The sequence below is a fragment of the Lepidochelys kempii genome, chromosome 4 (genome assembly GCF_965140285.1).
Source record: "Lepidochelys kempii isolate rLepKem1 chromosome 4, rLepKem1.hap1, whole genome shotgun sequence".
Lineage (NCBI taxonomy): Eukaryota > Metazoa > Chordata > Testudines > Cheloniidae > Lepidochelys > Lepidochelys kempii.
Window position 1 is genome coordinate 81,363,478 of NC_136383.1, and position 13,723 is coordinate 81,377,200.

The 13,723-nt window shown below is 38.1% G+C and overlaps 1 protein-coding gene and 1 long non-coding RNA gene across 2 annotated transcripts in view; one reads left to right on the top strand and one right to left on the bottom strand.

Annotated features, from left to right (window-relative positions):
• Positions 1-13,723, top strand: part of LOC144930501 (uncharacterized) — a 128,112-nt gene that overhangs the window by 81,707 nt on the left and 32,682 nt on the right. The window contains exon 2 of the long non-coding RNA XR_013635716.1: positions 8,314-8,395. This is a non-coding gene — a long non-coding RNA (uncharacterized LOC144930501). The remainder of the gene's footprint in view (positions 1-8,313; positions 8,396-13,723) is intronic.
• Positions 226-2,570, bottom strand: MTNR1A (melatonin receptor 1A). Its single transcript, XM_073341870.2, has one exon. The coding sequence runs from the start codon at positions 2,411-2,413 to the stop codon at positions 1,679-1,681; it is 735 nt and encodes a 244-aa protein (XP_073197971.1). The 5' UTR covers positions 2,414-2,570; the 3' UTR covers positions 226-1,678.

Sequence of the window (13,723 nt, forward strand, 5' to 3'; positions counted from 1 at the left end):
AACTGTCTTGGAAAAACTCAAGCATCAGTGATTGTGGGAAGTAAATATATTCCAGGATAGGATGGCTAATGATTAGAAAGCTATGATAGCTGAAACCCTTACAGATCTAATTCAGTGATCACTCCTTTTAATGATAATGAGAGTTAGTGAGAGAACAATCCTTGCATAGTGTTTGAAAGGATCTCAGTCCATTAACTGAAAAAGCTGAAACCTACTCTTGTAAAAAAAAAAAAAAAAAATCACCAAATGAGTTCACTGTAAGTGGAGATTCACTGTAGAAGGCCAAGGCCTGCCTAGCTGCACTTCCTCCCTTCCCCACCCTCTTCATCTCTTGCCCATGCATGGAACACATCTATGGGTAGGCCACATAGGGAGTGGCTGGTCCAATACTGGGAACCATCTATTCCTTTGTCCCTCTACCACAGGGTAGTGGTGCCTTCTCTTTTCTCTTCTCTATTATTCTGGTCTGTTAATCTCTCTAGGCTTTTATACCATTTTCATCACTGGTAACTATGGATGAGGTGTTTAGATACCAACATTTCAAAAAGCTTTTTTGGACAATTTTGAGAAGCAGCCAGGGCTCTAAGGGCTTCTAGAGGTTAGAACAGGGTCACAGGCTCGTTTTGGGAAGCAGTAAGTGAATCTGATATGCTTATCTCAATCCTCCAGGCTTCATGTGGTTGAGAGTTCAGCTAAGCAGTCAGAACCCATGGAGGCCCTGTCACTCCCCCAAACAAACTCCCATTCCCCTCAGGTGCCCTCATAAGTGCATTTGGCTTCTTGGTCCATGCCTGGCAATTCCCGCTGCCACCCATAGGTCACAGACGAGCAACAGGCACTTCTCTCTACTATCTCCAGAGGATATCTGCCCCATTCTCTCCTTTTGGGTGGCTTCCAAGCTTCTCCCATTGTATTTCTCCTGGACATTAGGGAAGTTGGAAGTTCCCATACCTCAAAATCCCCCCATGTTCTTTGAGTTCCTGCTGAACCCATGTGTACTCCCTGCCATCCCCCAGCATGCCCCTAGCTGTTCTATAGGCCCTTGTAGCTTTTGAGATAAACAGACATGCATATTTTTCCTCCTAAAAACAGTTTTAAAGAGGAGAACTAAACAAGGGCTGTGTAGTTACCTGAAAGAAGTGGTAAGGCTTATTTGCCACAAAGTTATGACTACTCTAGGAACTTAAATATATAGACTGAGATTCTTAGTGAAACATTTCAAGTATTTTCCCTCCTCTTTTCATGTTCCCGCACACTGGAATAAATAGCTCCCATTTTTCCTTTAACAGAAGTTGTTAAGGGTGTCAAGATCAGTACCATAACCTGCCTTGCAATTTAGGGAGTCCAGATTGATGCTTTTTCAAACAGCCAGTTAATATGGCAGTTCAGTTCCCATCCATCTTCAGTTATCGATGTTAAACAGAAAATTTAAAAAAATTCTGTAACCCTGTAATACCTTAAGCATATAAGTCAGTCGTTATTTGAAAGACATATTGTACAACAGGAGGCTCTTTATGTCAAGGCTGTGTTACTTTGGCTCACAAATACTGTACACAGAACATTGTCCAAGTACCTTTCATATAGGACTAGTATTTCAGTACAGCACTTCAACTGTGTAGCTAATAAAACAGAACTAGTGTTTGAATGTTGTAGATTGGCAATGGTGAGGATCCCAATTTCACACTGAGTCTACCTTCACTTGATTGTTGTTTGTAATCAGTGGTGAGGGTTTGGTTTTCATCCTATCTGCTGCATCATTAGAACTATCCTGAAAGAAAACCTTTGCTGTACAAATTGTGACAATAATTCTCTTGTATTCTCGTCTGAAATTCTGGTTCAGAAGTCCATATATGATAGCATTAAGGCAGCTGTTGAAATATGCCATGTAGTAACTGGATACAAACAACCACTCTGGAATCCTGGGGATTATTGTGTCTGGGTCGACAGCCACAGCCAGGCCTATGAAATTCAAAGGAGCCCAGCAGATCGCAAACAGTACAAATACCACAAACATGGTGATAAAGTTCCTAAAGTCATGTGGCTTCAGCCTGGGCTTGTTGTCAGGTTTAACCCTTCGCCTTACCTGAATAACAAGGATCCATATTCTCAAGTAACAGAAAGTAACTATGCCTATGGGAAGCATGAAATGGAAAAACACCACTGCTATTGTATACGGTGAGCTCACAGATTGTGCAAATGTGCACGAGTAGATTCGTGGATCATATTGTAGAGATCCAACAAACAGATTAGGAACAATAGCAACAAATGTCAGGATCCAGATGAGAATGACGTAGCACAGAGAATTCTTGTCACTATACAGCTTGTCATACTTGAGGCTGTGGCAGATGTAGCAATATCGATTAATAGCAATGCCTGTAATGTTGAATATTGATCCAATGACACTTAGGCCCATCAGGAAACCACTAATTTGGCAGTGGAGGTAGCCCAGATTCCATCCATTATGAAATACAGATGTCAGGACCAGTGGGTATGGGTAGATCGCCACTACCAAGTCTGCAATGGCCAGGCTTACAACAAATATATTTCCTGCAAAATAAATATGAAAAAAATATTTATTTCTCTTTTTTCTTTTGTTCTTTCTTCCTTTGTGTATTTCCAGATTTTTAACAGCCAGTCTCAGAGGAAAACTCTACTTTCTATTAACCCCAAACTTTATTTTCATGTATCAGAAATAAGACACTTATTTTTCTTTACAGAGGAAATGGTTCAATTCTAAGGTGTACTTTTAAAACAAAGGTTTTATTGGGTTTAGTTACCATAAAACTTCTATTTTTATTATGTCATTTACTTGGTTTCTCCTAATCACACAGATCCAGAATTCATGTCTTATTAAAACAGACTCTCTTGAAAAATGAGCATAAATAATATGACGATGAATATGGTGCCATTTAAAACTCTCTTTTCACATTTAACTCCATTGCTTTTCCTTAAATTATCCCCAAACTTTTCTACTTCTGAAACTTAAATCTGTTTTCCTGTTTGTATCTCAAGCCTTTATTGGGTTATATTACCTTAATAAATTTCAAAGACTCCAGCTACAATACTGCAATTGTATTAATATTTAGAGACAACATCCTTCTGGTATTTTTCAAGGAAAGAGTTTCTAAAACCCTAAAAAAAAAAAACCCAAATCCCAATTTTTTCATCCTGTTTTTAAAATCATCTAGGGCTGACAAAGATAGTTTAAAGATCTTCAGCATGGAACACTGATGCCACGTACTCTTACTCCTTCTTCCTGATTGTTCTACCTAAAGGTAAGCACAGCAGATGCAGCAGCAAAGAGAACTTGCTGAAAAGATACTAAAAGAAAAGGAGTACTTGTGGCACCTTAGAGACTAATCAATTTATTTGAGCATAAGCTTTTGTGAGCTACAGCTCACTTCATCGGATGCATCATGAAAGCTTATGCTCAAATAAATGTGTTAGTCTCTAAGGTGCCACAAGTACTCCTTTTCTTCTTGCAAATACAGAGTAACACGGCTGCTACTCTGAAATCTGAAAAGGTATTGCTGACTTTTTAATGGGCTTTGGATAGGGCCCTCAATCAAGCAGGTAAATCAGAATCAATCTATTTTAGACTGTAGCATCTGAGCACCTCATAATCCTTCAAGTATTTTACAAATGTATGAGTTTATGTTCAATTAGTTTATCCTCATGCGTTTTTAAAACACTAGTCAATCTACATGTTTATTTGCCTCTATATTGCAAGCACGAAGATTATTATTCTCATGAGACATTTACGTCATACACTGTAGGTCACATGTGAGGTCTTATTGCACATATAGAGACTATCTTTCCTCTAGAGTGCTCAATCCCTGGTCTATTGAGCACTCACAGAACTCTTAGTTCTACTAATCCCAAAGGAATAGTCTACACCAGGTTGTAAAATTCCACTTGGGATAACAACTTTACTTAACATACAATGCTTAGATATAGTGAAAACAATAAGTTTATTATCAAACAGAAATTCAAGTGATAGAGAGTGAGAATATTGGTAACAAATGGTTGCATATAAAACAAAATCATAACATGTTTTCTAGAGACTAACAAAACAGCTTACCCCAAGTCCTTTCCACAGTGTTTTCAACTAATTTAGTTGAGACCTTTGCTCCTGAGATCAAGTCCACTGGCAGCTTGTCTTCACAGACTGAAGTAATCACTGGGGGTTCCTCTGCACCTCCTAGATATAGTCTCTCAAACCATTGTTTTAGTTTGAGATCAGGATATCATTCTGCACAGCTCATTTTTCCCTGTGTGCTTTTTTCATTGATTTCACATCCCTGCATTAGCATTTGACTCAGTATGTAAATGTGTCTCCACTGTAAAGCTTACAATACTTCACTTTCATGTAGCCAGACAGCTAAACATTTCTTACTTCCTGTCTGGTGGAACCATTCTAAAACATGTCACCTTATATGCTTTAAGAACATAATTTGTGTACATACATACACAACTCTTTAAATATCACCGGTACATACATCGCTCAATCATTGAGATGACCAGTATGACACAGGCTTTCATTAGAGACCTTACTTGACACTCTTTCGTCAACTAGAATGTAAATTCCGGACCAGGGGATCCCTGTAACCCTAATGCACTGCTAGCAGTTGGTATCAAGAGGTCCCTACAATAATAGGTGTTCATTGTCCAGAATATTATACAATGTAGGGAAGCATGAAAAAGAAAAGCCCTGTAGAAGCTGGAAAGCTTGTCTCTTTCACGAACAGAAGTTGGTCCAATAAAACATATCACCTCATCCATCTTGTCTCTCTGGGACCAACACCTCTACAATCACAGTGCAAATTAAAACCAATGACAAGCAGAACATGGAACCAAAATTCAGATAAAAGAATTGTGGATAGATTATTGATTATAAGGGATGAAATCATGGCATCATGGAAGTTAATGGGTATTGGCTATTGACTTCAACGAGGCAAGGATATTTTTTTAAAACAACCCAACATATTCTCTCTCATCTTTCTATATTTTTTTTAAAAAAGCCAACTTACTAAAAGCAGATTTTTTGGGACAATGTCTTATTCAAGTTTTTCAGCATGTAAGCAAGCACCATATTGTTAAATTATAACTGAAAATCAGCTTTAAAATGAAAATACCAATGCAGTATCAAGCCCTTTGCACTGCTGCAATTCTCAACATTGTGCTCCACTTCTTTTAATATAATTACATTAATTAAAACATGGAAAAAAGCATTTTCTCCTGCTAATCCCATGCTTTAAGTGTTCATAGGGAAATACTAAATCTCAAGACACATGCAAAGATGCAGAAACATGGAAATATTTGGCTCAGAATAGTATGTATTTTTTTGTATTTTAATTTTATTCAATGCAGGCACATGATGCCCATTAACTGTTCCTACAAACAGAAGCTGGGATAAATGGCCTTATTTAAAAGATTAAGATATACTGGTTTTTATAAGTTTTGTACCTAGTTTTCTAGATGCCTTTCTCTTGTTGATTTGTGAAATTGTTTCCTCTTTTTGACTGAGGGTCTAATGCCATCCTAGAGTCTGCTTGTGATGAAGCCTGTGGCAGAGGTCCTATTAATTTCAGCGGCAGCATGAAAGGAGGAAGTTTGAATAGAAACAGAAGGAAAATATAAAATTCATTCCCTCTGTTGGTCTTTGCTCACAAAATCTGTCCATGACCCACTGGAAGATTGTTTGCAGAATGCTGTAAATGTGTAAATTCAACACTATATAAATTACAGGTGGGGCTGAGTCACTTCCTATTATAAGGCTCTGTTTCATTTGCCCATAGCTTTGCCAAATTTTTACTATTTGGGCTGAAATTTTCCATGCTGGTTTCTTCTGCAGGCTGATTTTTTTCCCCCAAAAACTTTCAGCCACAATGGTTCAGCCACTTCCAAGAACAAGACGAGGGAAAAATAACTGGTTTGCCCATATTGAAAAACTTTGATCTTTTCTATGAAAAAAATGTGCTAGCATCCCCAGACTTTAGAGCTGGGGCTTGACATTTGGCAGCAGGGGGGACTTCTGTGTCAAGGATTTGCTTTTTGCTTTCCTTGTGAAAATCAGTCCAAATTTGCCCAAATTACAGGCTCTTGAAAAATCAGTTTGCATGGGCTCAGTAGAACATGCGTAGATTTTTAGTCGTTAAATCCCCAAAAGATTCTGTCCACACTGGGCAGGATCCAGGGGCTGAGCAGAATTCTGCCTATAACTGCAGCTCTGGTCTCCTGTAGGCTGGGCTGAGGTCTGGCACCAGACCTGAGAGCAAGGAGCTTGTCAACTTGTGCTGATTTGAATCCAGAATTCACAAGAGCTAGACTTCATGGGGGCAGAAGCCAGAGGGGAGTCTGGGCAAGGAGGCTGGTGGGAGGGGAGAGAACGCTGTGCAGTAAATAAGCCCTGTGGCTACACTTCGAACAAATGCTGAGAAAACAAAATATTAAATAGCTGTTCATTAATTGAGCACCTTCCATTCTGTGCACTGAATGAGCAGGGGGTTCTGTGGAAAAAATAGTACGCCATCATGTAATTAAAGACTGTATTGCAATGCATACACACAAGGGGAGTGAATTAAGGTTTCACATGCAGTCTGAATTCTGGTATTTCCTAACTTTTGAGGGCTTGACTTTGCAACCTTAATAATGTTCTTTAAACTTGTAAAGAAGTGTGGAGAAAGCTGAGCTGGTCTGACTAGAGTCAGTAGGCTCTGCTTTTAGATACAGTCCAAAGAAATGCTCCAAAAAATATTGGCATTGCTGTGAATGCGGAAGAAACCTGTGTGACTGCTCATGCACAGTACATGTTCCATATCAGACCATTCTGCCATCTTACAATTTTTACCAAAGAAAACAAATGATCCACACAATTCCACTTTCCCCAAAGGGAAACACCGCATAAAATGAATGGAATAAATGTGACACAGGGAAGTTGTAGGAAAGACTCATACTATTAATTTTCATGATGCCATTGCCAAAATAGATGGAGAAGCAGCACAGAAGATCCACAGGCTGTTGTACTGGCAGTAATTGATATCTGTGTAACACATTGTATTTTGTATGCTCGTAATGATCCCATAGACTCTGTATTTGGGCTTGATCCTTTAGCACTGAAGGTAATCAGATTTTTGCCTGTGACTGGAATGGAATCTAGCCCAATATGACTAGAACCAATAAAGGAAGAAATTGCCAATGTCAAACCTCAGACTTAACGTTCAGGGAACTCAGCACCATGCAGCCACATTACCAGGGGAAAGAAGCCCAAATTCTGCCCTCAGTTTTGCTGACACAACTGAGAGCAGACTTTGGCCTGGAGACCTGAGCTCCCCAAATGTCAAGAGGCAGGTATTGGCAGGGGCAGAGTTGACTTTCTCTCTGCTGGAAGGAGCGGTAAGAATAAGAAATTTTGGAAGTTTTAGATCTATGATGCAAAATAACTAAGTTTTATAAGGTTGGCGAGTCCTATTTAAGATTTTGGGATTATGGAAAAACTTTAATTGAGTAGTAGAATGGGAGGACTGGAGATCTTATTTTAGTGGCAACAGTGATAAGGGATTGCTATTATTTTTCAACACATTTATTTAGACTAACATTTTTTAGTTTGCTGTTTCTACTCTTCACTTTCTTATGCTAACTTTTTATTCTTCACCCAAAGAATAAAATTATTTTATTACTAAATTTATTTTCAGGTGGCTTCATGGTCTAGCCATGTTGTTAATCCTTAGTGAACACAGCAATCTGGTTTCTGACTTTCAGGGACCACTTTTGGCCCCTATGAAATTTGGCTATGAGAAACAAGCAAACAAATAACCAGCACAAGCAAAGCAGCAATAACTTAAATATGAATAGAAACAAAAAATCTAGAATCATCTCAATGAAGAAGAAAAGAAAAACAGGCAAGTAATTATTTTACATGTATAGAACAGCAGAACGTTCACACTTTGTCAACAGCCACAAATTATTCTATGCTAGAAAGAGGGAAAATATTTTCCACCTAAATAGATAGATCAAATCAAATATCTGCATTCCCCCCTAAAAAGTTATTATACACCTGTAATTGATCTTCTCCCTTTCAATCTTCTTTACACCTAAACCCCTATGCTTACATTGGGGTTTAGGAAAAAAATATTTTCCTGAAAAAAGACCAGTTTGCATCATTAACATAATTTAATGACATATTTAGTATTTGTATTGTATTAATAGCTAGAGGCTCCAGCTCTAACGAGATACAAGACTCCATTCCCAATATCTTCTAAACCTGTATGATGTGTATGCATGTTTAACATATTATCTGTAACCTTCTTCTAGCTTCTTGCTTAGGGACCTCCCACACCCATCTGTTGTTTACTGGGTATCCAGGAGCCACAAATACAGACTGTACTGCATTCAGGTAAATAATGCCTTCTCTTTCTTTTAATGGACTGTTCACATCTCATATTCACCTAGGTCTGATGGGACCCAAGCATGTTTTTACATTTTTCTAACTTTGAGACATTTTTTCAACCTTTCCTTTTTTATCAGAAGTGTTTATTTTGAGGCAGGACCTGATCCTATGGCCACTGAAGTCAATGGGAGTCTTTCAATTGACTTTAATAAGAGCTGGAGCAGGCCCTTAGTGCTTACTTATTAATTCCCCACTCCCTAATGATAGTGGTATGTAACATTTACAATCTAGGGTCAATTATGAAGTCAAATATAGTTTCTGATTAGAATGTCTATGCAATTCCTAACTGCTTTTTTATCACCTCTCAAATATGCCCAGATGTGAATGTCCAAGCACTAGCTTCTGATCTTGATGTAACTAATTATAGGCTAGGCTTAATTATTGGGATTTTTTTTTCTATAAATGTAGGTCAAATTCTCTAGAGGTATAACTTGTTCAAAATGCTTCACTGCTAGGATTCTTAGGACTTGGTACTCTTATCAGCATATCTTCATAGTAAAGCACCTTGAATTCTTCTAGTGACATCTTATAAGATTTCTGGTAACTGCTAAAATTTCTACTGGTTATGTCCAGGGGTCTCTCATTGTATTTTATCATAAAACTATATTTTCCCTTTAGTCTAGATATTTTCTCATTTAGTGCTATAAAATGCACAGGCTCAAAAGATAAACCCAAAGTTGTGCATTATTAGATAGACATAAACAACTAATTCAACATTATGCTCACCGAACACGTGTGCAGCAAAGAAGGGAAAGAGTCAAACATTGGGCTCCATAGTCATAAAACCAAAAATACAAACACGCTGATATTCTGTAAAAAACTAGCAACACTTTAATAAACTAGCAATCCTACTCCAGAGGAACACAATGCTAGGAGTGACCATAGTTCCAGATTACAGTACGTCACAGGGAAACCAGAAAGTACTGGTCCAGATTGTATGGAAAACAAGACTAGAAAGCTAAAAACAATACAAAGTGAATTCACCTTTACTTTTGCAGAACAGGCCATGAGCTACTTTCCTTTGGATGCCATTTTTGTTTTGTAAAATAGAATGGTGCATAGTCTTAGGAAGCATATCATGCTGCCATTTTCCCTGTGACCACACTGTTTTGTGAGGTCAGTGTCCCCTTTTGGTTTGCACATAACGGCATTCAAAAGGATTAGACCAATCATGAACAGGCTATCTTTATACTGTGTGACAAGGGATGCCCTAAATGTTCCTTCAATTTTAAAATGTGTTAATTAATAACTGCTCTCCAGTGGTTTTCTAAGTGTCCAGTGCTAGTTAACTAACCTAGTCTTCTTTGCATTCCTGGTCCTGTAAACAAGTAATTTACAAAATGCTCCATTTACTTTCAAGGTATCAATATGTTTGTTACTTGGTACAACTATGATGGGCTGTTAGAAATCAGCTACAGTCTCTGATATAGTTATTTCCTACACAGTAGGGGGATGATCCTGCATTCCATGTGCCCACTGATATCCCCCCACAAACAATTAGTTGATATAGGGTGTTCAAAAGGAAAGCAGGATCAGCTCCAGTCCAGTATCTTCCTAGTGGCAATGCAGAATGTGAAAACTGCTACATCTAAGTAGCTAAGTATCTCATTTGGAATTCCACAAGGGTTAAAGTGCCCCAAAAGTATTATATGGAGAGGAATAGCCTGCAAGTTGAGTCAATTACCATTTCTTCCCTTCAGGGTTACTTCTCAGCCACCATTTCAAAGCCAAATAAGTTTGCTTAGATTGTTTGCACAGACAGTCCCCAGTTTCACTGAAGCACAGGTCCTAGAGGATTAAGAAACTAATGGTCTATACAACTCTGCATCAAAATGGTAAAAAACCATTGAAAAGAAATGCAGAAATAAATATTGTATAAACTCCAGTTACTCTTGGGAACTTCATTCATTTTACAGATCATAATATCAGCTCCCTTAGATGTGAAATGCCTATTTTTAAAATCAAGACTCTATTTCTAAACCTGGCTTGCATCAAAAATTCCACGTGCATATTCAATTTTAATTGCGTGACGGAGGCCTTTGGGGTTTACTCCTGATTAACAAATTAAATCTGGTACCACAGGTGGTCATGCAAGAGGATGTGAATGGCTTTAAGCCCAGTGTGTATATTTCAGCATCAAACACGTGCATGAAAACATCTCTCTCTAATTTTCTTTTTAATCTGAAAAGAGGCCTCACATTACATTAGGGCTTCATTGTTATAATTGTTATACAATTTCTCACAATAGAAACAATGTTCAGAAGGGCATGAAAAATCCAGTATTGTGATCCTTGACCTTTCAGGCACATGTCCTCTTGTCATAGAAATATCACCTAGTGACGGCTAACCAAGCCTAATGTGTAATTATTACAACCATAGAATTTGACACATCCATAATGTCAGGCAGGAAGCTTGTTAGCACTCAGTAGACAGTATTAAATATTTACACTTCCACTCATTTATAACAAGTCTAGTAAGGCAAATATTTTGAATACCACAGTACAGCTCAGATTCTGGAAAGAGCTGAGTCGCTTCAGCTCCTATTGAAGTCAATGGGAACTCAGGGTGCTCAGGACTGGACCCCAGGTGAGCAGAAACAATATACTATACGTGAGAGATGAGAAAGAATAGATACATAGCTAGTGTTGCATATAGGAAAGATCATAATACTGTGTTTAGATTATACTTAATTGTATACTGCAGAACAGAGTTATCATACACAATCTTCCAAAGAAGCAACAGCAACAAATTGATTTGAAATGCCTGCTCATCCTCTAGCCAAGGATATTATATGCAAATTAGAGTGGTTGGAGGAGAGCAACAATAGGGACTCCCACAATACAGGGAATAAAATATTAGGGATCAGTTCCAGATTGGCCTTGGCCAAATAGGTTGTGCATATGAAGAAGAGTGACTAATAAAACAAGTTTGCAAATAAAGGATAACGTTTACAACAATGGTGCCTAAAGTTAGGTTCAAAGGTCCATATTTAGGTTCTTAAATAAGTTGCCCAATTTCCAAAAGTGCTGAGCAGCCAGCAGCTCCCTTTGACTTGTACAGAAAAACACATGTGAAATGCTGATCATGAGGACAGCATCTCTGAATTAGAGCTAGTGAACAGGGAAGATTTCTGCAAACAGTTTTGCAAAAATTTGTTCCTATTTTTCATAAAAATTTACAAAATTCAAAATTTTTTGACCAGCTCTACTCTAAATACTAAAACCTGTATAAACAGAGTTCCTATTATACTAGTAAAAAGAACAGGAGTACTTGTGGCACCTTAGAGACTAACAAATTTATTTGAGCATAAGCTTATGTGAGCTACAGCTCACTTCATCGGATGTAACTCACGAAAGCTTATGCTCAAATAAATGTGTTAGTCTCTAAGCTGCCACAAGTCCTCCTTTTCTTTTTGTGGATACAGACTAACATGGCTGCTACTCTGAAACCTGCTATTATACTAGTATTCTAGGTTCTTGTGGGCTGCAGAGAACCGAAAACTGTCACCCAATTTTACATTCCTGGGTAACATATGCTTAAGGACACTTCTCATTCTGATGTCTGTATTGTTCTTCTAACACAGACCTCACTTGGTGAAAATGATCAAACCGTACTGGAGTTGGGAGAACATGGAAAAACCCAATTGGGAACCTGGGCAAAAACCAAATGTAAATAAATGCTTGCTTACTTAACCTTTTCCATGCCTTAGTTGACATACAGCGCATTAGTCAAACACAACGTAGGCTATTATTATTATTTTGAATGTATTTATGGGGCAACAATATAATGCAGTTGATGCTTTACATAAAAGATAAGACACTATCTATCCTAAGTAGCTTACAGTCTACTTCACTTGTAGACAAAACAGATCACACCCAAATACTACATAGTGTACCAAATGATTTTGGAAGGGTTTAAGTATCTAGCAGTGGTCAGCTTTATAGGCTTTGTACAAATGCATTTTCAAGAAGGATTTGAAGGAGAAAAGGGTAGGTTATCTGGGCTACTGAAAATAAACAAAACCTCTGTGCACATAATCATTCTGTTTTTAAAAATTTATCATGCCATAACAAATATTTTGGCTTGATCGTCCAATAGACGTGGCTTGATGTTGGTGTACAAGGTTTTTTGCTTAAAAAAGCAGCATCAAATCCATATAAGAAATATTCTCTAGCTTTTTAATTCTGGGGTGGAAAATCTGTTGCATTAAATTAAAACTGAGGTATATAAATCAATAGATTTTTAATGCGTTGGAAGCTATTGAAGAAAGTCACACTAATTAACTAAACAAGAACATTTCTAAAATCTTCCTATGCCAACAATTGAGATTGGCTAACAATCCATTACCATTGTTTGCAAACCTGCAATAACCATTGAAAAAAACTGATTACTATTTAATCATTATTTTACAAATATTTGAAGTACTGTATGCTAAATAAAACTTAGTATCTTCTACGATAATCAAAATCAATATAATTTATCGTATCACAATGATAATCTGAACCATTCATTTTATAAAATGGGTAGAGAATTTCACAGCTGTACAGATTAACAGACGTTTCAGGTTTGTCAATAAAGTGTAAAAATCCTACATTACCAAGGCGTTCCTATGTTTTAGCCCTCTCCCAAGGTCGTATGATCTCCTTTGATGCATGGTACGGAAGAGATCGAACAAGCTCAAATAATAAGCCAAATGAGGCCAGTAAAAACAGTGTGGGAAGCCGTATTAACTGCTGTCCCCCTGAGAGGGTGAAGGCACATATACATCTCACTCTTGGATCAAAGGACCTAATCCTTACGCAGCATTATCACTGGCTAAACCTGTGGAGTGTCTGGCACCAATCCAATAGTGTGTTCAGGATTAATGCTGTTGATGCATTCTGTGGCTTCCACACCCACCCCCTCACTGGGGATTGAGGGATAGGGTGAACCACAGAGAAGCCCCAACGGCAGCACAGCTTGTGTATGAGCCATGTTGTCATGGGGGTTGGGACTGGAGTCCAAAGCAAACACCATGGCATGCAGGCAGATTGCCTGAGTACTGTGGTACTGGTTTTGGCTCTCAGGGCATCTGCCAGGATGGGAATTCTTTATGGATCCCTGGGCACAGAGTGGTTAGGAGGTACCACCGTTTGTCCTCTTCAAATGTCCACTAGCCCCTCCTCCTGAGAGAGAAATGCATCAGAAACTGAATGGATTTACCTGAGTAACTTATCCACTTTCACAAAATGGATTTATATTGATCATTTCCACCTTTCATTTCTATCATCCATT

What these genes read in the sequence shown, in the direction of transcription:
- MTNR1A (XM_073341870.2), bottom strand. Translation starts at nt 2,413, where the DNA reads ATGGGCCTAAGTGTCATTGGATCAATATTCAACATTACAGGCATTGCT.